The sequence below is a fragment of the Coffea arabica genome, chromosome 4c (genome assembly GCF_036785885.1).
Source record: "Coffea arabica cultivar ET-39 chromosome 4c, Coffea Arabica ET-39 HiFi, whole genome shotgun sequence".
Taxonomy (NCBI): domain Eukaryota; kingdom Viridiplantae; phylum Streptophyta; class Magnoliopsida; order Gentianales; family Rubiaceae; genus Coffea; species Coffea arabica.
This window is the reverse complement of record NC_092316.1, coordinates 579835-604626: the sequence shown is the minus strand read 5'-3', so window position 1 is coordinate 604626 and position 24792 is coordinate 579835. Positions and strand designations below refer to the sequence as shown.

The window sequence follows — 24792 nt, the reverse complement described above, 5'->3', positions numbered from 1 at the left end:
GTCCTGCAAGAGGACCTGACCCCTAGACCAGCCCATCACGTCAGGACTCTTGGGCCGAGCTGACGTGTATGCGGACCGGGCCGATGTGCTCATGGGCTCCACTACAGAACCCTTTCCTTGTTATTATTGTTTAATCTTAGTTGCTGCTAACTTAACTAGTATTGAGCTAGTTTTTGGGGATTTTGACAACAATTGTACTTAAAGTTTAGGAGGAAAGCGGAATTTGACGTGGTTGGTGAGAGTTTTCCCGTCTCTCTCTCTCTGGCTTTTATTAAAGAGGCCCAAGAACAAAAGGATGGGTATTCACAAGGCTTCCTGAAATCCGAAAAAGAAAGTGGGGTGGTGAATCATTTACTTGGGCCTCCAGCAGATCCTCTGTCAACAACTTGGTGGGCCTTTTTGTATTTAGAAATTATCGTATTCACAGGGAAGCAAATTACGGCCCAACAAATGCGACACCCAAAAGGAGCAAGATCCGCATGTGGGGGTCGGGTCGGGTCTGCTGCCTTGCTTGGCAAGAAGGGCAAACAGAGAGAGAGAGTTCTATGTAGCTTGTGAGGTTGAGAGAGAGGACCATTCAGAAAACCACCCCAAAGTCCCAGGGTCTGTGTTCCGTTCTTTTCTTAAAGTTAGATCTAATTCTATTTCTTGATCTGATGTTTTTCCAGCCAATTCTTTTGCTAGTTTATCAAGATTAAAGCTGTCATTTTTTTAGGTTGTACTCTCAATTTTATATTTTTCTCCTAATTTAATAAAATTCTCCCAGGTCTTCAGTTGCAGCTGTAATTTTTTGCTTTTTTGAGTCGAAGCTACTAATTAATTGCATCCGACAATGTTCCTCACCAGGTTAGCTAATCCTTCTTTCTTTTTCTCTTTTTTTTTTTTTTTCCCTTGGAGGTTTTATTTAGGGTTTTTCTTTTTAGCCGTATTTCGTTATCTCAACTTAATTAAGTTTGTACTGTTTTGTTCATCGTCCCTACGATCTGTCTGAGAGTTTTCTCTTTTCTTCCCCACCCCAAAAACAAAAAAACAAAAAAAAAGGACTGAGTACGACAGAGGAGTCAACACATTTTCTCCGGAAGGTCGATTGTTTCAAGTTGAATATGCCATTGAAGCTATCAAAGTAAGGCTGTTTTCTTATTGATTAAGTCCTCCATACAGAGGATTCTAGCTCGGTTGATTATATGGATATGTGTTAGTTCGTACATTTTATTCTTTTTGGTTTGGAATTAAGAAATTTACAGGATCTTGATTACTGTTGCTGTTACTATTTGACAGCTGGGGTCAACTGCAATTGGGTTGAAGACTAAAGAAGGGGTTGTTCTAGCCGTTGAGAAGCGTATTACCTCTCCACTCCTGGTCTGCACCGTGTACTCCTCAATTTCCAATATAATCCATTTACTATTTTTTGTAAATTTTTTGGGCCACAATGTTATCTAAAATATAAAAAGAAAAAAAAAAACAGCTTACTTATAAACAAGAAGAAAGGTTTACGAGTGTACCAGATTTTTCCATACATCTATTTGTTCAAGAGTCTTTGAATTTTGTGATAGTAGCTTGCTGCAACAGAAGTTCATGCTACTGAATTCTTCGCATGTCTGGTACTCCTATAGGAGCCTAGCAGCGTGGAGAAAATTATGGAGATAGATGAGCATATTGGTTGTGCAATGAGTGGATTAATTGCTGATGCTCGAACTCTTGTTGAACATGCTCGAGTTGAAACACAGGTACTCACTTTTCTTCAGCTATCTTGACTAAATTTCTATTCTTGTTTTTTATTGACTAGTTACTGGGTGTTTAATCTTGTATTTTTTTTTCCTGGTAGAATCATAGGTTCTCGTATGGTGAGCCAATGACTATTGAATCAACTACTCAAGCTCTGTGTGATCTAGCCCTGCGATTTGGTGAGGGGGATGAAGAATCTATGGTTAGCATCTTCATTTTGTGTATTAACTTCTAATTTTGTTTGTTCACATTTACCTACAAGAAGGCCTCATCAAATTTGACTCCAACCTTATATGCATTTACTATCTGCTTGGAAGTGTTGGTAGTAGTTCTGTGTTGAAACATATTCCTGGTTGTTGTTTTATCATCCACAATATCTTTTTGTTCCTAGCGCACATCCATTTTCTGTTTAAGCTATTTATTTTATTGTATTTGTTCTCTGAGGTAGCTAAAGAACGTTCACTCACTTCATGAATAAATTTTCTTTTCAAGTCTATGCACTCACATGTAGAAGACACTGTAGGATGGACAATTGCATAACTAGTTGGGGAGGTGTGTATCAAAGCATGCTTTCGACCTCAAGCTAACATATGTTTTAAGTAGTAAATTGATTTGTGATATTAGAGAGATGCTACTCCTCGTCCTTTTCTAATTCTTTTTGGTACTTTTGAGTATCTTGTTTTTGAGAACCTCCTTGAACGATAGGAATACATGTGTTGCCCCAGGAGTTGGTATGTTGGAAGGGGGAAGTTATCAAGGTGTTGAACAAGGTTTTATGAGCCTTTTTCATATTTCTACTTCTGCATTTGCTTCCAGACCCTGAGCTGCTATTGGACAGTTTATCATTCAATTAAGCAAAAGTTAATGTTAGTTAATTTGCTATTTTAGGTTCTTTGCTTCCTTTGCTGCTATTGTTTGTGCTACTACTTTATATTCTATGAGGGGTATGATTTATTAATACCTTATTTTTGTACTGTTTTGTTACACATGATTTTACTCATTTTCATGCAGTCTAGACCTTTCGGCGTATCTCTTCTTATTGCTGGTCATGATGAAAATGGTCCCAGCTTGTAAGTATTTGTTATTTCTTACTAACAAAAAAAAAAAAATAGTTGCTTCATATTTGATTTCGTTTACTTCCACAAAATGGGTGGACAGATCTAGCCTATTTTAGAGTATTTTTGTTGCTTATGTCCTGACAGTCTCTGTTTCTCATTCAGTCTCTTCTGGTCAATTACTAGTATTCTCTGGGGTTTAGGGCATCTGCTTGCAATTTGATCTCTGCCAAATTTATGCTTTCCATATAGAGCTGATTTGTCAAAGTATATGCCTCATGGTGTCTTCACTTGGTTACTTTCTCTTATTGACTGGACCTTTTGGAACATCGTGACTTATAGTTACTTTTATTTATGTAGAACTGGTTGCTATTTGCTTGAGATGAACTTCAGTTCATATAGTTGTAGTAAGTAATTTAGTGTTGCTAGACCTTGTTTTATTTTGATTAGAACTTACATCAGCGAGGAAGATATCTAAGTTAATTATCTATTCAGGGATAAATGTTGTTGGCTCTAAGTGAGCTTCCTAGTTGATCTTGGGCTTCGTTCTCTTTTAACTATGATCAGACATGGATCAGTTATCCTGCATACTCTTTTGTTTTTATATTTTGCCCCTTAGTACTTATCCTAGTTTTGTTCTGCTAGTGGAGCTTAAGAATTTTTCTGAATTGTAAAATCTGCAGAGCCGATGCCATTAGTTCTACTGTGCCATTTGTCTGCTGCTTGTGCAGATATTTATTGAGCTATCTTCACAAGCAGATGTTTAGTTTCTCCTCTTGTTATCTTAGTTCCTGTTAGATTTGTTTTTTGTGTCGCCTATAATTTTTGAGCCAAGCTGTTGAGCTGATCTTTTTTTGACCTTCACTAATCCTTGATGCTGTGACTCATGCACGCATGCACGTGCACACACACACACACACACTCTCTCTCTCTCACACACACACACACGCAGACAAAGGAACAGCAGTTGCTTTGCTTTTCTGGTGGAGGTCTTTTAATCTTTTTTTCAACCAGCTGCCATCACGAGGGAAAGAAATTTATCCCTTTCATAAAACCTGTGTTCTGTTGTTTTCGTAATGGTTGAAATTAACCAAAGGTATGTTTATAGGTATTACACAGATCCATCGGGCACCTTCTGGCAGTGCAATGCAAAGGCTATTGGTTCTGGTTCTGAAGGTGCTGACAGCTCCTTGCAAGAGCAATATAACAAGGTACATATATTTTCTTTAAACCAGTTTAGTTTCTCATGATTTTATTACAGTTGCTTTTTGCTGTTTTCCATTTTTTTTCCGTGAAGGTAGTTGTTGAGGGCCTCCTACACTGTGCTCAGCTGTGTGTTATTTTTGTGTGTGGTTGTGTCTGTCCACTTATGCTTACCGTGAAAAGCTGTCAATTCAGTTTTGGCTTCAATAAGAAGCACAACAAAGTATTTTCATGCCAAAATAGAGCGCATTGAAAAGGAAAGATGGGTTGTTTGCCTTACTTTTGGCTCTCCATGCAGGACCTGACTCTCCAAGAAGCTGAAACTATTGCGCTTTCCATACTCAAGCAAGTTATGGAAGAAAAGGTAAAACTCTTGATGATTCTTCTGCAAGTCATGCCATACTTTCTGTTGCACTTTTCCAAAACTTGCAATCAGTTGGGGCTTTATGATGTCAGGTGACCCCTAATAATGTTGACATTGCAAAGGTTGCACCAACCTACCATCTCTACACCCCAGCTGAGGTTGAGGCTGTCATTACCCGCCTATGAGAAGGGAGCCACTTCAAGCAGTTTCTTGGTTGTTTTGCAGTTCTTTAGTGCTTGCATTTCACATGTGATGATGTTATTGGATTAGTATTTTTTTTCTAATGGTCCTCTCTAACGTGGCCTCAATCAGAAACTGCTGCTTGAGTGTGTTATGCCTTACCAGTCAGTCTAATGGCCCAAACCATTTCCATGATTTGTATCTCTTGGAATTCCTGGTTACTATATTCGTACATGTCCTCTTTGGTTTTCATGGTTTCTATACAAAAACATTGGTACGCTCGTTGTGGGGCTTTATTATTATTATTATTACTATGATTTTGCATGACATTTTATTTTTAGAATAGACAGAAAATGTAGTGAAAGAATATTTTCTCTTGTATCATATGCTAATACTCAGGGAGCTTGTTTTAACCGTTACGGCGCATTTGGGTTGAAATAAAAGGGTGTAAATAAAGAATTTGGAGGGAGAGGATTTGTACATCACTCGTCTCTGAGTTTTCAGGCTGAGAAATGAAGGGTAATGGGAGGATTTTACGTGTCACAAGCTCGCACTTTTGTTTTTTGAAACGTGACAACCTTTCGTTAAAGTTTCTTCTTTTCTTCTTGAACTAACAAAGTAGCCTTGATCTGGACTCTTATATCAGTCATCTGCTAGTACAATGTTGAATCAAATCAGCCAAGATACAAGATGGATGGCACGACCTTCGCTTCTGTTATCGCGAGTCGGAACCGGTGGGCCGTTCAAGCTTCCTGCCACATCTAAAGCTGTTAAATTGTGTGGATAAAGAAAACCAGCATGATCAAAGAGTTCGATTAGAATATCACTTGATACGGTTCTATTAGACATTACATCTTCTGAACCTGAAATTACAACGTTGAGCTTCACGAGTTTCCAAAGCAAAGCAGTAACAGTTTATGAAAAACCTCTTGTACGTAAACGAAACATTCGACACTGAATAAATTGTTCAGAGAAAGAAAAACACCGCCTGGCAAAAATGCCCTCTATAGTTTGGGAAACGTACAATATCCCCTTGAAAAAGATTGAGGAGAGCGATTGTAACATTCACAATGATGACTTTACAAGCTTCACCTCATTTGAGATTTGCTTGCAGAGATGAGATGAAATGCGCTGAATGGTTCCTCAATCACGAAATTCATCCATGAATTTTTTATGGAATTCTGTGAGACGAGAGACTATAGCTGGTATCCTATCTTCTTGAGGTAATATGGTACACCTAAAATGCCAAGTCCCAGGTACCTTTGAAACAACAATACAGAAATTAGAACCATACAAGGACAAGCAACTCAAAATAGTAAAGAAAAAGAAATAGTAATAAGCAAGTAGAAATGGGAAGTAGTTTCCACGATAAATGCATCATGAACATAAATCAAATGGTAACAAAGCTTTTCTTGATCACGCGTTCAAAGGACTTCAAGAGACTCAGAATACAGTAGTATCCGCACACAAAAGATTAATTAAGAAATCTCCGTAGTTTTGCTGCGGCAACTCATTGCTAAGGAATCAAATGGACTATAGGTAATCCAAATTTCCCAAAAATCAGTCATATTTAGTAAATCAAAATCAGTCATTAATACAACAAAGTCAATTACTACCAAACAGGTACCTCGTGGTACAGTTTTAAGAAACTACATTGGCCTTTAACCTATCAAGGAATTAACTACATAAGCATTAAAATGCAATTTCCGTCATCCGTTTTTCAATTCAAGTGTCTGCATGTGCATATGTTCTCACAAGCATGGTGCTTAGCAGCTAAAGTTTGAGCAACTCAGGTACGCATTGTGAGCTAAAGCCAACGCATCCATGAAACTCGAGCTAGTCGAGTGTCAAGGAGCACCATATTATTTTACTACATTAACTTGACTTTCATCCTAGCAGAGCTTGACAGCAAATGCTTAAAATTTTTAAATACCCAGGCCATGTGAAAATTGCAGCTCAAAAGTTGAGAATGAACCCCAAAACATTCATATGCAACCCACAAAGTGCAGCTACTTAATTCATCTCATCAACAGCTTACCTGACCAAAACCAGACCCAGGAACGACGACAACTCCTGTTGCATCAAGGAGGCGATGAGCATAAAAAGCATCCGGGGCTCTTTTTGCTGCTTCTGCTGCTTTTATTGCTTTATGTGGCAGGTCTATACAGGGGAAAAGATACATTGCTCCTTCAGCTCTGTTGCATGTGACGCCTTCTAAACTGTTCAATGCATCTTCAAGAGTCTGATGTTGGATAAAAAGAAGAAAGAAGCTCAATAATATGGTATGAATCAAGATAATTAATGATTTGATAATATTTCTTCTAACAAAACTGAAGAAAAAACTCATTGAGTTATGCCATTTTGCATCACTACGGGAAACATTTGAGGAAGCTCCATCCCTATCCCTTTCTGGAATTGACAACACAACATCATCTAAAGTTATCTATGTGATGCCTTCCATCTTTATGTCCTTCAAATCATTGGATGAGAACTTGTTGATTCCAACTAACCTTTGCACGCTTTGCTAAGGATGAGAGTATTCCATCCTTCTCTCCTGTATAGGACTCGTATGATTCATCTCCCACCTGCAATATCAACAAAATTTCCTTCACAGCTTTTGCCAAATGGAGCATGATTACAGAAAACACAATCAATTCTATTAAATAGGAATTCAATTCTCCCATGCTATTTATGTCCAATGACATCACATCACTACAGATACAGAGCAGTATAACAGTCTCTAGTGTGCGATAAAAATTGCTGAAGGATTACGTTTAAAGCTATTAACAGAAGAAATGAAATTTTGATTAATTTGTAACATGCCAGTTCAGGCTTATGAAACTTGAATTAGAGGAGAAACTTATAGTGTTACTCTATCGAAGTCTCATCTATCTAGGGGATCTATATTGTTTAATTAAAGTGCTCTATCTCAGTTGTGATTGTTCTGTCCAGAGAATCTGATATTCAGTTAAATTCATCCAAGTCCTAGCATTAAAGCTTACAGTATTACACTGAATTTAAGGTCAAGAAAAAGAAAAGTAACACAACTAAAAGAATGCTATTGACCTTTGGAGGGTTCATCACAAGGCTGGCTAGAATCTGCCCAGAGATGTTAGAACAAAGATTCACAGAAGCCACTTTGTATATCTGTTCCCTTATCTCAGGACTAAAACCAGTGACTTCCATGTAACCTCCTCTCTTTCCGCACTCTCCATAGTACCCTGAATGTATTGCACATTAAAGAGAGAGAGACAGGGAAGGAGAAAAAAGAAAAGCTGTCAAACAATAAATATTGCCAAAAAACCATTTGAAACCATTATAAAGGCATAGAGCACATAATTAAGTGGTAGATAGGAAAGTTTACCTTTAGAAACAGACTGAAAAGATACCAAGGAGATATTTTTCTCACCATACCCCATAGACCGGCAAACTTTCTTAAATGAGTGAAACTGCTTGTCAGGAACGTAAATGTTTTCCTGGTATACCTGTAGATTTTGGATACGTTAATGAGGAACTGTGGTAATAAGCTTGATAGAGTGAGAGATTCAACAGCACAAAGGTCCAGCATTCTATATTCTGTTAAGATAATATTCAAAGAACCATACTTCAACAGAGCTCCAGAAAATTTATCATATCCTACACAGAAACTTGAGCACCCAACAAATCTAATAGTAGACAAGTTTAGCATTCTAGTCACCTCATCCGCCAGAAGAACAAGTCCTTCATTCTTGCAGAACTCCACAATTTCACGCTGGTTGTCCTCAGCAAGAACCTTTACACAAAATGCACAAAATTGGACCAATGAATTCATATCTTAAACCAATTTTTAAGCAACTGAACAAGGAAAAACAGAAAAACTAAATTCCAATATCCAATAACAAAAATGGAAAACTATTTCTTGCACCATGAGGTGCAAATATCATGTCAGTGCTCACCTGCCCTGTTGGATTGCCAGGATTTATCACAACTAAAGCCCTAACGCAAACACCGTTGGACTTGGCAGTTTCCAACTGTTTCTTAAGCTCAGAGATTTCCAGTCCCCATCCAGTTGCTTCATCAAGATAATAAGGAACCTGGAATTAATTAAGAATTTTGCATCAGAACCCATGTTGATGGTAATCAACATTCGACTAACGGTTCTTGAATATAGTGTTGAGGAACTGCCCAGTTGCACTCCCAGAAGTGTACTTATTTATAAAGCCTGCAACCTCTCAGTAAATACCATTACATCTAATCACAACTTAATTGGATTGAAGAATTTCTTGTAATATGGAAATAGAACATACAAGAGTACCACCATGGAGGGCAATTGAAGCAGAATAAAGAGGGTACTGGGGAATAGGACAAAGAATTCCATCCTTCTCCGACCTTATCAGTAACTGCATCATCATATGAACCTAAAAGAATAGGAGAAGGTAGGGAGTGAGAAAAACTAGAATATGAAATATCCAGAAAATGATGAAGAAAAGTATGTCAGTACTCACAGCAGGGCTCGCACCATCTGTCAGAAAGATATCATTTGGGTCAGCAGGAAATCCATCACGCTCTGCAATCCCAGCAGCAATGGTCTCACGTAACCCTTTAATGCCCTGGTTTAAGGGGAATGCTACATCTGAAATTAGTTACAATACAGGTTCAACTTAATGTAAACTCAAGATGAATGTTTTTACCTGACTATGACTATATGCACCGGTTGCTCTTCCAGGAATTTGATCCAAGATCTGGAAGGCTCGCTCTATAGCATCAGCACTGCAGAAGCAATGAAAGAGGCAAATATGAATTATTGCTAAAAAAAAATTATTATGTTTGAGCTTGTCTGGATACAAGAAAGCTAAACATTCCAATTCTCATAAAAGCTTAAGATCGTACACCCTTTCCTTACCTGAATAAACCTTGTGTCTCACTTCTGTCCAAAATGGCTGGATGGTCACATAAAGCAAGTACCTAATATAGAGATGATGATCACTACAAATGCTGAAAAAAAATGTTACCATGATCTGTACAAGAAGATACATCATACCTCCCTGAAAAAAGTGATAGGTTGCTGGCCCAAAGATTGAGGATTCCCGATGTTGCAGTAAATTATCTGCCAAATTTTTAATGGACAAGCAATCATAATTACAAAAATTTATTCTGGTATTAATTAATCATTTTCTTGTTAAGATGCAGACACCACCAGCAAAAACCAAAAGAACTTCAAGAAAGACTCGCTTATTAGCCATGTGCAAAGAAAATGCAATTTTGAATCTTTAACATGGTAAAGCTTATCTCTATTTGGTAATGAATCATTATAAAAGGTGGTGTAGATGATCAAAAGGCTTGCCAGCACACATTCCTAAGTTGGCTTTGAAGAGAGGAAAATTCTGTACCTCATCAAAAGGATGAGAATCAGGATTCTGCTTTAAATCCTGCTCCAACTTCTGCAAAATTAAGCATTCTGTAAGGCCTCCTCAGAAATGACAAGTATCAGATTTGGGAGTTAATCAAATTCAGAGCATTCATTCAGTCATTGACACTGGAGGAAACAACATTTTATAACTTCCCATCTCTGTTTTCCTTCGATTGGTAATGATATGGACGGTTTTCACTTGTATCCTAAACTAGGATCCGACTCCACAGATGAATAGCCAACGTATTAAGGCATTAAGTAAATTACCTGGGCCAAGGTCACAATCTCTCCACGTACAGCATACTCGCATTTCAAGACCTGGGAAAATTAACATTGAAAGTCTAGTTACGAGATCAGCAAGATGCTCTAAAGGTAATAACAAATAACCTTTTCGTCTTCCTCTCCAAAAGATCAATAAACTTGTAAATCCAAGACAAAACCAGATAAGCTAAACCCAGGTTGCTCACAAGCTATTGATGACCAAATGGAGTGGGCTTAGCCGTACCCAAGTCACTTACAGGAGATAACGTATTGTTAATACAAAGTGAGCACAGATCAAATAAGCACATGGATTGAGAGTCAGGAGAGATCAAACTACCACTTAATAGTCCACTATTTCATCTCCGTTTTTATACATTCATTCAAAGTACAATTGCCGGAAAAAGTGATCCAGAATAAAACACACAAAAAGCATTAAGTCGGGCCCACAGCCAATTTGAAAAGGATACATGATCAAGCATCTCAAAACGAGGCCCGAAATACAAATTCCAACGAAAGTCGAAAGCCAAAAGTGTGACGAGTTATTTTAAACGAGAAATGGGTAAAACAGATTCAGAACACAGAAATAAAAGGTAGTACTATACAGTTTGCAGAAGCAATGAAATAGCGAAGAATAGCAAAAAAGTAACAAGGGAAATCAGAAAATAAATGCCAAAAAAGGGAGGGGGGGTGGAGGTGAAAGAAGGATACCTTTGGATTGACGGATTGAAGAGTAACAGGGGTGGTTGAATAATTGGAAGCCATGGAGTTAGGAGAAGCAGGGAAAGAGAGGGGATGGAGAGCAGCGGCGGTCAAGAAACGCAGGGGACTAGTAATAGACGATGGATGGGAAGGAGAAGAGGAGGAAAAAGGTGGTGATGTAGGTTGAGAAAGAAGGGAAGGAGGGTGATGAGGACGGGGGGATACGGGGCAAGTAGGGGACCAAGTGGAAGCTCTCCTGATGAGATTTCTGGTTTTGTCGGCTACGAATCTCCGCATTGCCAAAGAAAATAAAAGAGAAAAAAAATTAAAAAAAAAAAAGAAGCAATGTGCCGCTGAGCTGAACTGCTGGTAAATTTGGTTTTGTCTCTGACCAAATTTATGGAATTTGAAGCTTATGACTGTTGTGTGTTTTTGTGTGAGAGAGAGAGAGATGACGTCTTTCGCTTTCGCTCCCTCGCTCTTGACTTGTTGCCCAATCCCCGGAATTGAAAGCTCCTTTTCTTGTGCGGCTGCTGCTGGTAATTTTGTCTGACCAAATTTTATGGAATGGAATTGTCAAACCGATTTGTCCGATAAACATACCATCATCACTTAGCTAAGCCGACCGATAAATAACAAAATAATACGGGGGACCCACGATGCACGTGCAACTTCCCAATCTCACGTGCACCTCTTCATTAAATAAATTTGACCACACCACGAGGCGAGGCCGGAAAGTTTTTCTAACAATCCTCCACCAGAAAGGCAGAAACCACCACCGCGATACCATCGCCGCCAGTAGAGATTGATTACCTTCATCAATTTAGACACATTATTATTATTGTTACTCTTTAACAGTACTCAAATGATTGCGAGGGGATGCTTCTTTGAGTTGTAGACCCGCGGCCCCAACAATTTACCGACTACGCTCAGTAGCAAGTTTTCCATTGAACCAGTATTTTATTGATTCCAGTCCTATTTATTTTCCACAATTTTTGTGCATGCCATTCTATTTTCATGCTAGGCGGAAACTGCAGACGGAAGGGGGAAGAACGAGAGGAGTTACTACTATATAAGATCAGCAAAACAAGTTCATCCTTAGAAATGATCCCTATAAGTTTCTACCCAGCTAAGAGATTAGCAAAACAGACAGCCTCCACTGGGGAAACTAAAAGAATACTCACTACTAGATAAAAAGGGGAAAAAAAGAACCCAAAAAAAAAAAAAAAAAAAACTAGCAGAATCTAAAAACGAAGGATTGTGTTGTCTGCTCTAGGACTATTAGAAAAAAAAAATGCTAACCTCCTAAAGCCCTAACCATTTTGTCAGTCCACCCATCTATTTTTATCTTCTATCAGGATTTCGAAGATGGAGTTTGGTCATTCCCCGCCCCAGCAGCAGCACCAACCATAAACTGAAGTTCCCTCTTATCGTAAACCTCCAGTGAAAAGTCCCTCAACACTTGAGCTGAAGTAGCACCAGTAGGACTCCCAGTCGCCCTTGTTCCAACAGTTGCTGCACCATCCCTACTACTAGTACTACTGGCAAATGGAGCCATTGCGGAAATCTTCCCTGAAAAATTCTTGTCTCCGCTCCCAACAATATTGGGCAATGCAGACCCCATACGACCCTCACCCTCATCACCCCCACCACCATCAGTAGCAAAATTAACCGAAGGCCCAGGCTCCATTGCGGACACAAAATTAGAAATGGGCCTGCCTGAAACGCCAAAAACCGGCGTAGCTGCTGCCGCAGGTATGGCCCACAACTGAGGCTGATTAGAAGGCCTGGGAGGAACAGCACCTGCAGCTGCAGCAGCAGCAGCAATGGTGGCGCCAGTAGGAGGGATCATAAAAAACGCACCGCTTGGAACCACACTTGTGGGAACCATCCCAGGGGCCCCGTGTGCTCCCACCGTCCAAACCGGCACCAGGCCTTGTGGGGTAATGGGTGCGACAGGTGCAAAACTGGAATTATCGTTCACCTCATAAAACTCGCTCGTGGAGGCTCTCTTTCTTCGTTTCCTAGCCCCGTCACCCTCAGCGGCCGTCATACTGGTGCTCGATGTGGTCGGAATTTTCAATGCCCCGTTAACTGAGACGGCAATGGCCGGAACAGTGCCGGTACCGGTGGCTTCAATGATTGCTGGCTCCGCTCGCTCCAGTAGCCACCGGATAGTCTCACCGTCGGACTTGTGGCCCAGCTCCCGTGTCAATTGGAAGATTCTGGCAGCACAAGTGGCAGGCATGCGGATTCTCCTGCCGCGCCCCTCCACCTTGGTGTGTCGGTCCTTGGAGGACCTCTTGGGAGGCGCCAGCAGCATGGGCTTATCAAGGTGATGAATGGGGGTGAGGCCGACTGGGATTGAGCCCTCAACGTCGTTATCTGCAGGCTCTTCCTTGAGCATTGGAACGATATCAGAGGACTGCAGAAAAGGAGGCGGTGGTGGAGGTGGAGATGGGGTTGGGTCCACTGCCGCCGCCACCCTAGGAGACTGTTCGAAAGCAGGCCCAACGGCTGTGATAGTATAATGGTGTGGGTCACCGAGCAATAGATCGTGTGCATCATTGTTAACCTCGTCATCGTCAGGTTCAAGGTTCTGGCTGTTCTCAACAGAGGCCATGCTAAAAGCAAAAACCTTAATATAAAAGAAATCACCTAAAAATCTGCAAAAGAAATGAAGAATGGAGAGAGCAATCAGTAATCAAAACAGCAGTAGGTGTGGACAGACGAAGTCATTTGGAGCAACGGAAATTCAAAGGAAAGGGTTTGGACTTTGGCATCAGGACTGGGATTGTATTCGCTGATTGGGGTTTCAATTGTACTCTGAAAAGCTATGTTTTGAAACTCAGACCAAGTAATGACTCGGCCGAACTCAAGAGGTCAGGAGTCAAAGAGTTCGATCGGGGTTGGACAGGTCTAAGAACTATGTATTGTCATCATGATGTCATAAATATATATAACCTTGAACACCACAAAAAGTACATACACTTTGGTGGCTTCCTTTTTCCTACCCATTTCCTACGTATCATACCCACAAAGTAATACCAACTTTGAAAACTCAAACACATACAATCAAACCACTAACTTCACAAATGAAGAAGAACAACTTCCAAATCCATCCAAACTAAATACAAATCTAATATTACATCTTAAAATCTTAAGACAATGAAAAAAAAATTGAAAATTACCTCTTTAATTCAGTTCCAATGTTCCACAGGCAATACCACTGCCATTATGTATATTCATCAACTCCCTCAAGTTGAAATACTGTAATAACTTGTTTCAATCTAAAACTTTGACCGAGCAACATCATCTGAAAGAACCAAAAAAGAACAAGTTGAAGTATAATAAGTTTTGTTTAGTTGAAAACATGTCATAGTATTTATTCAGGTATTGACATATTAGGTTTCTATATGTCGAGTTATTAAAAAATTTTCTAGGCCCAATATATACATCTTAGTTCTTTTTCTTAGAATCCATATCTAACAAATTATTGCAGAATATGATCTCTGGCCAGTTCTTACGTGCGAAGCTTAATCTAAAATGCAAGTGCCAAAAATGAAAAAAAACACTGATACAAAACTTGATTCCCAAATAGTAGAATCAATTCTTACTATCCTGGTTCTCATATTAATGCACTTTTTAAACTACCACTGGTACCATCCTTCAAACACTAGGCCTATGTTACAGTGGGATCAGTCCACACATCAAAGTTTTTTATCAAACGAAAAAGCTTTAAAGAACGCACAATAAGCATCAATTTGTCGTCCCTTTCAGAGTCAATCCCCCAAGAGCAAAGCAGATGCCAATTACAATTTTATACTTGCAACAAAGGAATAAAAACGAAAAAAAAAAGGACAAATGAAGAGAAAGAAACCCACCTTAGCAACATGAAGTCGCCGGCGTCGGTATTGAGGGAGACAAGGCTACGGTCATGTCTCCGATGAGCGGAGGAGGCAAATTAGGTGGGGAGGAAGGGAAGTGGGGTAGGAATTGCGGTGGTGACGGCTGGGGATGAGGTGAAGAATAAGGAATTAGGGCTGGTCGGTCAAACAAAAGTTAAGACAAAGTCAAGAGTCCCAAATAAAAAGTCAGCAAAATGCAAAAATGAAAAACCCGGTTTTACTTGAAAGTGAACAAAGGCCGAGCAGGGACCGGAGATTCGTGGCAATGCAAAAATGAAAACCCGGTTTCTCTCTCTTTTACTATTACGGTATTACCATTGGCAATGCGGAGATTCGTGGCCGGCCAAGCCGGAAATCTCGCCAGGGATAGCTTTCACTTGTGTTCCATGGCGCCCTACTTTGCCTCCTGTCCCGTCCTCGACGTCACACTGTTCCCTTCTTTCTCATCCTACAACATCATCTTTTTCCTCTTCTTCTCCTTCCCATCAATCGTCTATTACTAGTCCTCTACATTTCTTGACCGCAGCTGCTCTCCATCCTCCTATTTTCCTGCTTCTCCTAACTCCATGGCTTCCAATGATTCAACCACCCCTGTTACTCTTTCAATCCGTCAAACCAAAGGTATTCTTCTTTCACCCTTTTTGGGATTTATTTTCTGATTTGCCTTGTTAGTTTTTGCTATTCTTCGCTCTTTCATTGCTTCTGCAAACTTTATAGCTTTTATTTCTTTGTTCTGAATCTGGGTTTTACCCATTTTCTGGTTAAAAAAACTCATAAAGCTTTTGACTTTGTGCCCTATTTCACTATTGATTGTAGCGGGGTGATCATGACTATGCACTAAAGGTTGACTCTTTTTTTTGGTTGGGGTATCTAGTAGTTGTTGCCTCGATTTGAGATGCTTGATCATGTATCCTTTTCAAATTGGTTGTGGGTCCGACTTAATGATCTTTTTTTTTTGGTGTGTGTGTTTTATTCTGGATCACTCTTTCCTGCAATTGTTTTTTCTTTTCTACGAAGCATTATTTGAATGAATGTATAAAAATGGAGATGAAACAGTTGACTATTAAGTGGTAGTTTGATCTCTTCTGACATTGATTCCATGTTGTTATTTGATCTATGCTCAATTTGAATGAACAATATGTGATCTCCTGTAAGTAACTTGAGTACGGCTAAGCCTACTCAATTTGGTCATCAATAGCTTGTGAACAACCTGGGTGTAGCTTATCTGGTTTTGTCTCGAATTTTCAAGTTTATTGATCTTTTTCGGAGAGGAAAACGAAAAGGGTATTTGTTATTACCTTCAAAGCATCTTGCTGACCTCGTAAATAGACTTTTCAATGTTACTTTTCCCAGGTCTGAAATGTGAGTATGCTGTACGTGGAGAGATTGTGACCTTGGCCCAGTTAATTTACTTATTGCCTTGATACATTGGCTATTCATCTGTGGAGTCGGATGCTAGTTTAGGACACAAGTGCAAATCGTCCATATCATTAATAATTAAAGGAAAACAGAGATGGGAAGTTATAAAATGTTTTTTTCTCTAGTGTCAGTGACTGAGTGAATGTCTGAATGTGATTAAATCCAAAATCAGGTATTTGTCATTTCTGAGGAGGTCTTGCAGAATGCTTAATTTTGCAGAAGTTAGAGCAGGATTTAAAGCAGAATCCTGATTCTCATCCTTTTTGATGAGGTACAGAATTTCCCTCTCTTCAAAGCCAACTTAGGAATGCATACTGGCAAGCTTTTTGATCATCTTCACCACCTTTTGTAATGATTCGTTACCAAGTAGAGCTAAGCTTTGCTATGTTAAAGATTCAAAATTGAATTTTCTTTGGACATGGCAAATAAGCGAGTCTTTCTAGAAGTTCTTTTTTTTGCTGGTGGTGTCTGCATCTTAACAAAATAAATAATTAATTAATACCAGAATAAAATTTTGTAATTACAATTGCTTGTTCATTAAAAATTTGGCAGATAATTTACTGCAACATTGGGAATCCTCAATCTTTGTGCCAGCAACCTATCACTTTTTTCATGGAGGTACGTGATGTATACCTATCACTTTCTTGTATTGACTATGATAACTTTTTTCTGTTTTTCAGCATTTGTAGTAGTGATCATCTTCCCTATATTAGGTACTTGCTTTATGTGACCATCCAGCCATTTTGGACAGAAGTGAGACAAAGGGTTATTCAGGTAAGGAAAAGGTGTACGATTTTAAGCTTTTACACGAATTAGAATGTTTAACATTCTTGCATCCAGACAAGTTCAAACATAATAGGTTTTTTTTTCCTTTTGTAGCAATAATTAATCTTTGCCTCTTTCACCTCTTCTGCAGTGCTGATGCTCTAGAGTGAGCCTTCGAGATCTTGGATCTAATTCCCGGAAGAGCAACTGGTGCATATAGTCATAGTCAGGTAAAAACAGTCATCTTGAGTTTATTTTAATTTGAACCAGTATTGTAACTAATTTCAGATGTAGTATGCCCCTTTAAACCAGGGAATTAAACGGTTACATGACACCAGTGCTGCTGGTATCGAAGAGTGTGATGGATTTCCTGCTGACCCAAATGATATCTTTTTGACTGATGGTGCATGCTACTGACATACTTTTCTTCATCATGTTCTAGGGATTTCATATTCTAATTTTTCTCACTCCCTACCTTCTCCCGTTCTTTTAGGTTCATATGATGATGCAGTTACTGATAAAGGTCAGAGAAGGATGGAATTCGTGCCCTATTCCCCAGTAGTTCTTTATCCTCCGCTTCAACTGCCCTCCATGGTGGTACTCTTTACAAGAAATTCTTCAATCCAATTAAGTTGTGGTTAGATGTAATGGTATTTACTCAGAGGTTGCAGGCTATATAATTAAGTACACTTCTGGGAGTGCAACTGGGCAGTTACTCAACACTATATTCAAGAACTGTTAGTCAAATGTTGATTACAATCAACGTGGGTTCTGATGCAAAATTCTTAATTAATTCCAGGTTCCTCATTATCTTGATGAAGCAACTGGGTGGGGACTGGAAATCTCTGAGCTTAAGAAACAGTTGGAAACTGCCAAGTCTAATGGTGTTTGCGCTAGGGCTTTGGTTGTGATAAATCCTGGCAATCCGACAGGGCAGGTGAGCACTGACATGATATTTGCACCTCATGGACCAAGAAATAGTTTTCCATTTTGGTTGTGGGATATTGGAATTTAGTTTTTCTTTCTTTCCTTGTTCGGTTTCTTAAAAATTGGTTTAAGATATGAATTCATTGGTCAAATTTTGAGCATTTTGTGTAAAGGTTCTTGCTGAGGACAACTGTGGAGTTCTGCAAGAATGAAGGACTTGGTCTTCTGGTGGATCAGCGGATCGGGTGACGAGAATGCTAAACTAGTCTACCCCAAAGTGCCAAAAGGAGAATAATCTGAGTTTTATTTGTTGGCGCCCGCAGTTTAGCGGTTGTCTTGTTGGGCCTTCTCCCTATTTTTTTTTCCAAATTCTGACCATAATTTTTTGAAAGGTCCAATTCCTTATTGATACCAGTACTAGCTGTCGTAGTGCTTTGTTGGGCCTCAATATCCAGTTGTAAGCACCAAGCAAAAGGCAATTTACAACTCTTTTAAAAAGAATTTGACTTGAGTGTAACATTCAACTTTTAACAGAATATAGGCCTATTTGCCGTTGCGGTAGTTCATTGAGAAGTATTTCATCAATAGGATTTTTTATACAAGTAACTGTCAAGTAATTATGTGCTTTTAAGTATATTTTTTGGATACATAATTCAATAAATACTTATTATATTGGATAATTTATAATTTAAAAATATTTAAGTGTATTTATCTCTTTCATGATATAGAATAAAACGATTAAGTTTAATATTTTATTTTCTAAATCACAAAAGATATTCTACAAGTACCAAATTTGAACTTTTGCTAAAGAGTCATGTTAAGATCACATACACTATAATCCACAAACTTAGAGTCACTTATCCTAACAAGTTTTTGCAATATTACAATGAGCTCCCTTAAAAATGCTAATTTATTCATAACCCCAATGTTGCTTCATCTTGTGAATTCCTTTCTTCTCCCGCTCTCCTGTTTTCCTCTGATGTCTGTCTTGTTGGCCTTTCTTCTCTTTTCTGCCTTAACTATCATAACCTCTTTACCATTAATTTTCTACTGAGTTGTACATATTTTGGTAAGGACTAAAACTTATGCTGCCAGCCAACCATGGTTACAACTAGCAAACATCGAGAAACAAGTTGCTTCCCTTTCCGGGTCACCTCCTTTAAATCGTTAATAATTCAAAATTTTAACTTTCTGGTATTCCCCACGGCTAAAATAATCAAGAGGCGAATTTCTTCTTTTTTTTTGAATTTGTATCTTCGCTGACTTCATACCAAATAATAATCTAGACGTTCAAATCGGTTTTCTAAACTTTTTCCAAGCATATCTCCCTTGCCATCAAAACCAAAGGATAATTGACAAAAGAAAGGAATCGAGTGGGAAAAGGAACTAGAGGAGGAAAGAAGGGGCAGCCTAGAAAGATCAGAGGGTAGGGATAGATCGTAGAAAGAGTCGGTGGAGATTATTTAGGCGGGCATGGCGGTTTATTGAATAAAGTAGTAGCCAGTTGCCCTCTACATGCAACAGATGGCTTAGATGTGTCTGTAATTGCGGGAGAGTTACGGACTGTAACGAAGCAATTTTCCTTGGCTAAAAGTGCTTAATTGGATAGATTGTGAACAGTCAAGCATCGTAATGTAAAAAAAATTGGATAGGTTCGATCTACAGTGTTATCAGGGCCTCCTAAAAAGATATGTTAAATTCATCAAGTTGTTCTTAAAGATAAAAAAACGGCAGTTGTTAATGGATTGTTGTCTAATCTACAATCATAGTATACTCAAACGTGCTTCCAAGGAGCGTAGAATCTCAAATGGTAACATTTAGTATACTTAAACAAAATTAGAGTAAGATATATTTTTCCAAGTCTTTACTTTACGTGATTTGCAAAGCGTGTTTTTAGCTATTCGAGCTTGAAATTGCAGTTAATACCATAAACTAAGAAAAACATATTTTTGTTAAGACCATGAAAGAATGTCATAGTTTTTGTTACTTGGCCAACCGTCAGAGAAAGCAACGTAGTACTAAAACTTAAAAGAGCATGGGATCAATTATTATGAAAAATTAAATTGACCCTTTTTTTTTGTTTTTGCGCTTTTGGCAGTTACCTATTAGTAGTAGTATCATTTTCGTAAGTAGGGAAAAAAATTCTCCTGATGCTAATTAACCCACGGCCAGCGCACAAAAAACCCAGAGCCAAAACCCGTCTCTTCGCAGCTCCGTCTACAGTGTCCCTTTTCGCCTCCTTCCCCAATTCCGTTTTCCTTCTGAGTTCCTGGCTTTCTTCGGATCTGGGGCTTCTTCAATCTAGAGCAGAAGAATCACAGGATTGAAAGCCTCTATCATCGTATGTATCCTTATTCCCTTTTTTTCTTCCATATCGAAATTAAATTCTTGACAAAGAAAAGAAAGAATGGTATTGAATGAAAGGTTGCTCTTTTGATTTATTCCTAATTATATATATTAAAAGAAAGTTTAAATCTGCCGGCCGTCGAGGTAAAAACAGCAAGAAAAAAAACAGAAGAAAGAAAAGGGTGGGCGGTCGAATTTAGTGAGTTGTGGAAATGGAGAGAGCAGCGGAGGCACTGAACAGAGCAGCAAACAGCAATGGATTGATGAATGTGTTACTAATTGGGTGCTTTGGGGCGCTGGGAGTTCGGTCGATGAGGCAGCAGAGGGATATTGAGGCATTGGAGGCAGAGAAGGAGTCTTTGGTCAAATCCAATAAAGCCATCAAGGCTACTATTTGGGACTGGAAGAAGCAACTCTTTGCCGAGGCTGAGGAGGCTGCTGCCGCGGGGTCCAAGAATTCTTCTAGAGCAGCAGGGGGGCCCTTAGTTCCTCTTTCCAAGCTTAAGGCTATCTACGGCGAAGTAACCAGCCCAGCCCTCCCCGCTGCTGATGCCGACGGCGCAAGTGGTAAATCACCTGCATCAAAGATTGTAATTTGACGGACAGTTATTCCTACTAGTAATCAATCATCTACTACTCTAGTACTGGTCTGATTTTCACCCAAAAAAAAATTTTTTTTTTTTTTTTTGATACTGCAGAAGCCTAGAACTATAATGCATAATCCCCTCCGTTTATCTTCTTGAGACTTTTATTTATCCGTCTGCCCACCCAGCGTTGACATAATCTGATTAACTTGATGCTTTCAAATTTTAGTACTACTAGTAGTATTTGCAACGGACTATGTGAAGGGCCATTTGGAAGTTGGAAATAATTTGACAATCACATCTGGGAGTGGAGACTTCTATGAGAATCGATGCTTTCCTATTCTAATTCTGATATTCTGGGAGTGGAGACTTCTTGTTTCAGATTAGGCCCAGCAATGGAACAACAGACCCCTCCAGCTTACTTTCCAGACAAAAGGCTCGATGCATTTTCTCACAAATTGGTCCAACGGGCAAGACAGACATAAAACACTCCTCCTAAAGAATTAATTTACACGAGAAGCAAAACATTTTCATAAATAAAAAATCAAAAGTAGGAAACAAAAAAAAGAATACAAGAAGCAAAGCTGGAATGATGGTATGCCCTCCTCCTATATGATGACCACTGCCGTCTCTTCCTTGCGCTGCTGATTTTACTGAATGATGACGTTCCAATCTGCAATCTATGGAGATTTACTTTTGTCATCTACGTAAAGGTCACCTGTGATGCCGGTATCCAATCTTGGCCATCTAGAAATGGTCCTATAGCGAACTTAGAAGCTTGTTTGGGTGTGAGAGTGGGCCTGTAGCCTGCCCATTTGACCCTGTTGGCGACGCTTGCTCCTGCACCTGTGTTTTGGTACTCGGCGTAGAAAATGGTGCTGGGTGGCTCCACATTTCGGAACCACTCCATCCAACCCCGGGGACTCAACAAGCCACCAATTTTAGTTTGCATGATTATAGTGGTGGAGTAATTCTTCCAGGGCCTGCCGAGGAAGACTGGAACTGTGACGTTGTCCAGCCGAGTCACGACACAGCTTTGAATACTAATGCCTGTGTTCTGATTGGGATCCTTCTTTCCTTGAGCCGTTATGGTTACAAATTGATCCGGAAGTGGCTGTCTGGGCATAATGTTGCAGTCCTGAAAAACAACCGCAGCATTACCAAATATGAAGTCTACTGTCCCAATGATGTCGCATTTGCTGTAGAATTGGCGATTGGTGTGTGAATAAAGGGTATCTTGGAAGCCATCAAAAGAGCACTGATAGAAAACAGATTGGTCGGAGCCCGATCGCACTGCCACGGCCTGCTCCTTTTCTGGTCCAGCTGTGTTCTTGAATCCCATGTTCTTTGCTATGAAATTTTTCCCCGTCACAGCTGATAGTAAACATGAACCAACGTCGGCTACACAATTATAAATGACAAAAAGTACTCAAAATCAACAGAGGTTTATATATGGACGAAGAGTACTCACCGAATGTAGGCGTGTCGAAAGTTCGGATTCCATCAACATAATTATCGTCGAAGGTAACAATGGTCTCGGTCTTGCCATCTCCATACATCATCACATTCCACAAGGGCTTGTCCAATATCACCTTCTCCTTGTAAACACCAGCCTTAACATAGATCACAAATCTTGTTTTACTGTTTATCGGAATCCTTGCCACCGCCTCATTGATTGTCCTATAATCTCCACTGCCGTCCTGGGCCACGACCAGATTAGACTGTGGATCCTTAGACGTTTGAAGCAGCCTCCTGTCAGCTGCTCTAACCCAATGGGGAAAACCTGAACTTCTTCCTGTCTCCCCTAGCAACTTCCTATTAACTGGGATTTGAATGTCGCTGAGAATTTCAACGAGGTTTGAGACTATTGCCAAACTGTTGCTGGCAAATTCGGTTGAGTTCTTCATTGATGTTCTCACGTCTTCCAAGATTGTAGCATTAACTTCTTCCAGAGCATCCGAGCATGTCTCTAGATCGGTAAGGGAGGTACTCAGCCAGGTCTTGAGATCATGGATTCTCTTCACGGAGAATACTTTGTTGCTGTCGATCACGTTTAAGGATAAGATAGATTCATTGACGGCATCAACTGCTTCATCAAATACCGTTTGGCATACACCCAAAGCCTTCTTGACTTCAGGGTCATCAGTATTGTTTATCCATTCCTGAGGCAGAGTGGAGAGCTTCTCCAGGGAGTCGTGGACGACTTGCAAAGAAAGATGGAAGAGCTTTTCCGGGTCAATTGTGGAATTTGAAGTCCCGAATGGTGAAAGGCTACTGTAACATGATTTTGGATAAGTTGCTACACTGCAGACTGCTTTTATTGATTGAGCTGAGTTTGGAGTTGAAGAAAGAGCATCATCACCATTCTTGTTCTTCTTGTGATTAGGAGTCCCCACCACGATTCCAATGATGAGAGCTACCAAAACAACCAGTGAAAGAAGTAAAATGATCATCTTTCTACGATTTCTTCGTTTGAGGGCTTGTTTTTCTAGAGAATCCACTTTCCCATAGGCCTTGAAGGACTTCGTCATTGTATGTGTTATTTAATCGAGCTTGAGGTTGATGTTCTTTTTTCCTCTCTTGAGGAAACTTGTGTATTATACAAAACGACTGAAGTTGTAAAGGAGGTTTGAGAAGTATCTGATGTCTTTCAGCAGATGAATGAAGTATCTTTTTATAGGAGAGAGTGGCTTGTTGGACTTGCTCTAAGATGCTGTCTAACCATTATAATTTAAAATTATTGCCGCTGGTTAAACTTAAAAAGCTCCTTATGATGGATTCAACCTGTCATTATCCAATTTGATGCTCTGTCTAAGGCATTCTCTCTCTCAATCGATCAATATGGATGGATCGATCATCAGTCGTTTGATCTGTTCTTGTTCTTTCGTTTCTGGATTCTGTGTTAGTTTTCCCTTTGATGGACGCTGTGACACAGTCAAGTAATAGCTAGGCAAGGAAAGAAGTTTTGAATGTCAATTGCTTTGCGATTTGAACGGGTACTAATGTTTAGGATTTTGCAATCTGGTTTTTGTTCATGTGATGTTTGAAACAAGAATAGTTTGATCACATACTATTATTGTTTGCAACAAGAATAGTTTGATCACAAGTTTAAGTCTGAGCTTGTCAAGGAAAGGAACTGTGAATCTCAATTGCTCTATGACATCAAATCTATTTATGTTTACACTTTTGCAATCAGGTTTTAGTTCAAGTGATCTTTGCCACAAGAGTACTTTGATCACATAGCTTCATTAGAGAGTTTCACTCAAATACTGAAAGGGAAAACTTGAGAGAAAATTCACCTAAGATGCCGAGATAGGCGTCATGAAGCTCCCTTCTTCCCCTGCTGGGACATGAAACTTTGAGCATTTGTCATGTCCTCAATTAACACATGTCCCGATGTATGTCACATGATTTAATACTTCAGCTAATTGGAATTTTGCACACTCCCAAACTGTGCATCATCGTTTTCTGGCTACATTGAGCTAAGCTGCTCTTAATAATTCAGAGGGTCGTAGTTATCTGATACCATGTTTTCAATGCCAAGAAAAATATTCACCGAAGGATGATGATGAATGAAACGTCAGAGGATAATGACATTCATAAACTTGGCATTTGCATTTTCAGCAACCAGATAACTATATAAAATCCCCAGTCAAGAGTTTTTGCTGGCCAGAAGCAATCAAGCTGTAATTTGGAGGGACATTGATGGAGTCCGGCTTTCCAATCGCGAATGAAAAACTAGTTAGGATTTTAGTTTGACGGGGTAAGATCATTTATTCAACTCAGCAAAGACCAGGTCTCTGTCCTAGTTCGGTTATGCTGATCGACAAATACACCTGGCAATAATTTGCGGAGTTAAGATTTTGATTGACTCAATCACACTAGAAATGATATTGACGTGCTGGATTGGACCATATACCGGCTCTAACGATTGCATCTCACAAGTTGCCAGGATACGAAACTCAGG

At 39.5% G+C, this 24792-nt stretch overlaps 5 protein-coding genes, 1 long non-coding RNA gene and 1 pseudogene across 11 annotated transcripts; 4 read left to right on the top strand and 3 right to left on the bottom strand.

Moving 5' to 3' along the window:
* The first annotated feature begins 467 nt into the window (after positions 1 to 467).
* Positions 468 to 4829, top strand: LOC113739552 (proteasome subunit alpha type-5). Of its 2 annotated transcripts, none has more exons than XM_027266790.2 (10): positions 468 to 603; positions 767 to 846; positions 1042 to 1123; positions 1279 to 1359; positions 1614 to 1727; positions 1826 to 1927; positions 2737 to 2795; positions 3889 to 3991; positions 4282 to 4347; positions 4440 to 4829. In XM_027266790.2, the coding sequence occupies exons 2-10, from the start codon at positions 833 to 835 to the stop codon at positions 4530 to 4532; spliced, it is 714 nt and encodes a 237-aa protein (XP_027122591.1). In that variant the 5' UTR covers positions 468 to 603; positions 767 to 832; the 3' UTR covers positions 4533 to 4829. The 2 variants fall into 2 exon arrangements, with proteins under 2 accessions (XP_027122591.1, XP_071901279.1); XM_072045178.1 differs by having other exon boundaries at positions 4420 to 4829.
* Positions 4830 to 5326: 497 nt separating this feature from the next.
* Positions 5327 to 11395, bottom strand: LOC113739549 (alanine aminotransferase 2). 3 transcript variants are annotated; one of them, XM_027266787.2, is made up of 15 exons: positions 10886 to 11395; positions 10184 to 10234; positions 9897 to 9947; positions 9548 to 9613; positions 9410 to 9471; positions 9198 to 9276; positions 9012 to 9116; positions 8814 to 8924; positions 8463 to 8600; positions 8225 to 8299; positions 7892 to 8012; positions 7594 to 7748; positions 7038 to 7112; positions 6566 to 6769; positions 5327 to 5787 (listed from the first exon to the last, which is right to left on the bottom strand). In XM_027266787.2, exons 1-15 carry the CDS (start codon positions 11171 to 11173, stop codon positions 5671 to 5673), a joined length of 1698 nt encoding a protein of 565 aa, XP_027122588.1. In that variant the 5' UTR covers positions 11174 to 11395; the 3' UTR covers positions 5327 to 5670. The 3 variants fall into 3 exon arrangements, with proteins under 3 accessions (XP_027122588.1, XP_071901277.1, XP_071901278.1); XM_072045176.1 differs by lacking the exon at positions 9548 to 9613 and having other exon boundaries at positions 5419 to 5787; positions 10886 to 11267; XM_072045177.1 differs by lacking the exon at positions 5327 to 5787 and having other exon boundaries at positions 6726 to 6936; positions 10886 to 11266.
* Positions 11396 to 12196: 801 nt separating this feature from the next.
* On the bottom strand, positions 12197 to 14899 carry LOC113739550 (transcription factor TCP19). Of its 2 annotated transcripts, XM_027266789.2 has the most exons (3): positions 14761 to 14899; positions 14068 to 14192; positions 12197 to 13542 (listed from the first exon to the last, which is right to left on the bottom strand). In XM_027266789.2, the coding sequence occupies exon 3, from the start codon at positions 13497 to 13499 to the stop codon at positions 12231 to 12233; it is 1269 nt and encodes a 422-aa protein (XP_027122590.1). In that variant the 5' UTR covers positions 13500 to 13542; positions 14068 to 14192; positions 14761 to 14899; the 3' UTR covers positions 12197 to 12230. The 2 variants fall into 2 exon arrangements, with proteins under 2 accessions (XP_027122590.1, XP_027122589.1); XM_027266788.2 differs by lacking the exon at positions 14068 to 14192.
* A 1222-nt stretch (positions 14900 to 16121) lies between these two features.
* LOC140004442 (alanine aminotransferase 2, mitochondrial-like) lies at positions 16122 to 17545 on the top strand (annotated as a pseudogene).
* On the top strand, positions 17468 to 18330 carry LOC113740042 (alanine aminotransferase 2, mitochondrial-like). Its single transcript, XM_072045179.1, has 3 exons — positions 17468 to 17562; positions 17768 to 17905; positions 18069 to 18330. Exons 1-3 carry the CDS (start codon positions 17503 to 17505, stop codon positions 18105 to 18107), a joined length of 237 nt encoding a protein of 78 aa, XP_071901280.1. The 5' UTR covers positions 17468 to 17502; the 3' UTR covers positions 18108 to 18330.
* A 1383-nt stretch (positions 18331 to 19713) lies between these two features.
* Positions 19714 to 20979, top strand: LOC113738396 (uncharacterized). Of its 2 annotated transcripts, none has more exons than XR_011812843.1 (2): positions 19714 to 20236; positions 20396 to 20979. It is a non-coding gene; the product is annotated as an uncharacterized lncRNA (long non-coding RNA). The 2 variants fall into 2 exon arrangements; XR_011812844.1 differs by having other exon boundaries at positions 20360 to 20979.
* LOC113738395 (pectinesterase 3-like) lies at positions 20321 to 23446 on the bottom strand. The gene is made up of 2 exons (XM_027265578.2): positions 22297 to 23446; positions 20321 to 22199 (listed from the first exon to the last, which is right to left on the bottom strand). Exons 1-2 carry the CDS (start codon positions 23354 to 23356, stop codon positions 21529 to 21531), a joined length of 1731 nt encoding a protein of 576 aa, XP_027121379.1. The 5' UTR covers positions 23357 to 23446; the 3' UTR covers positions 20321 to 21528.
* Positions 23447 to 24792: the final 1346 nt, after the last annotated feature.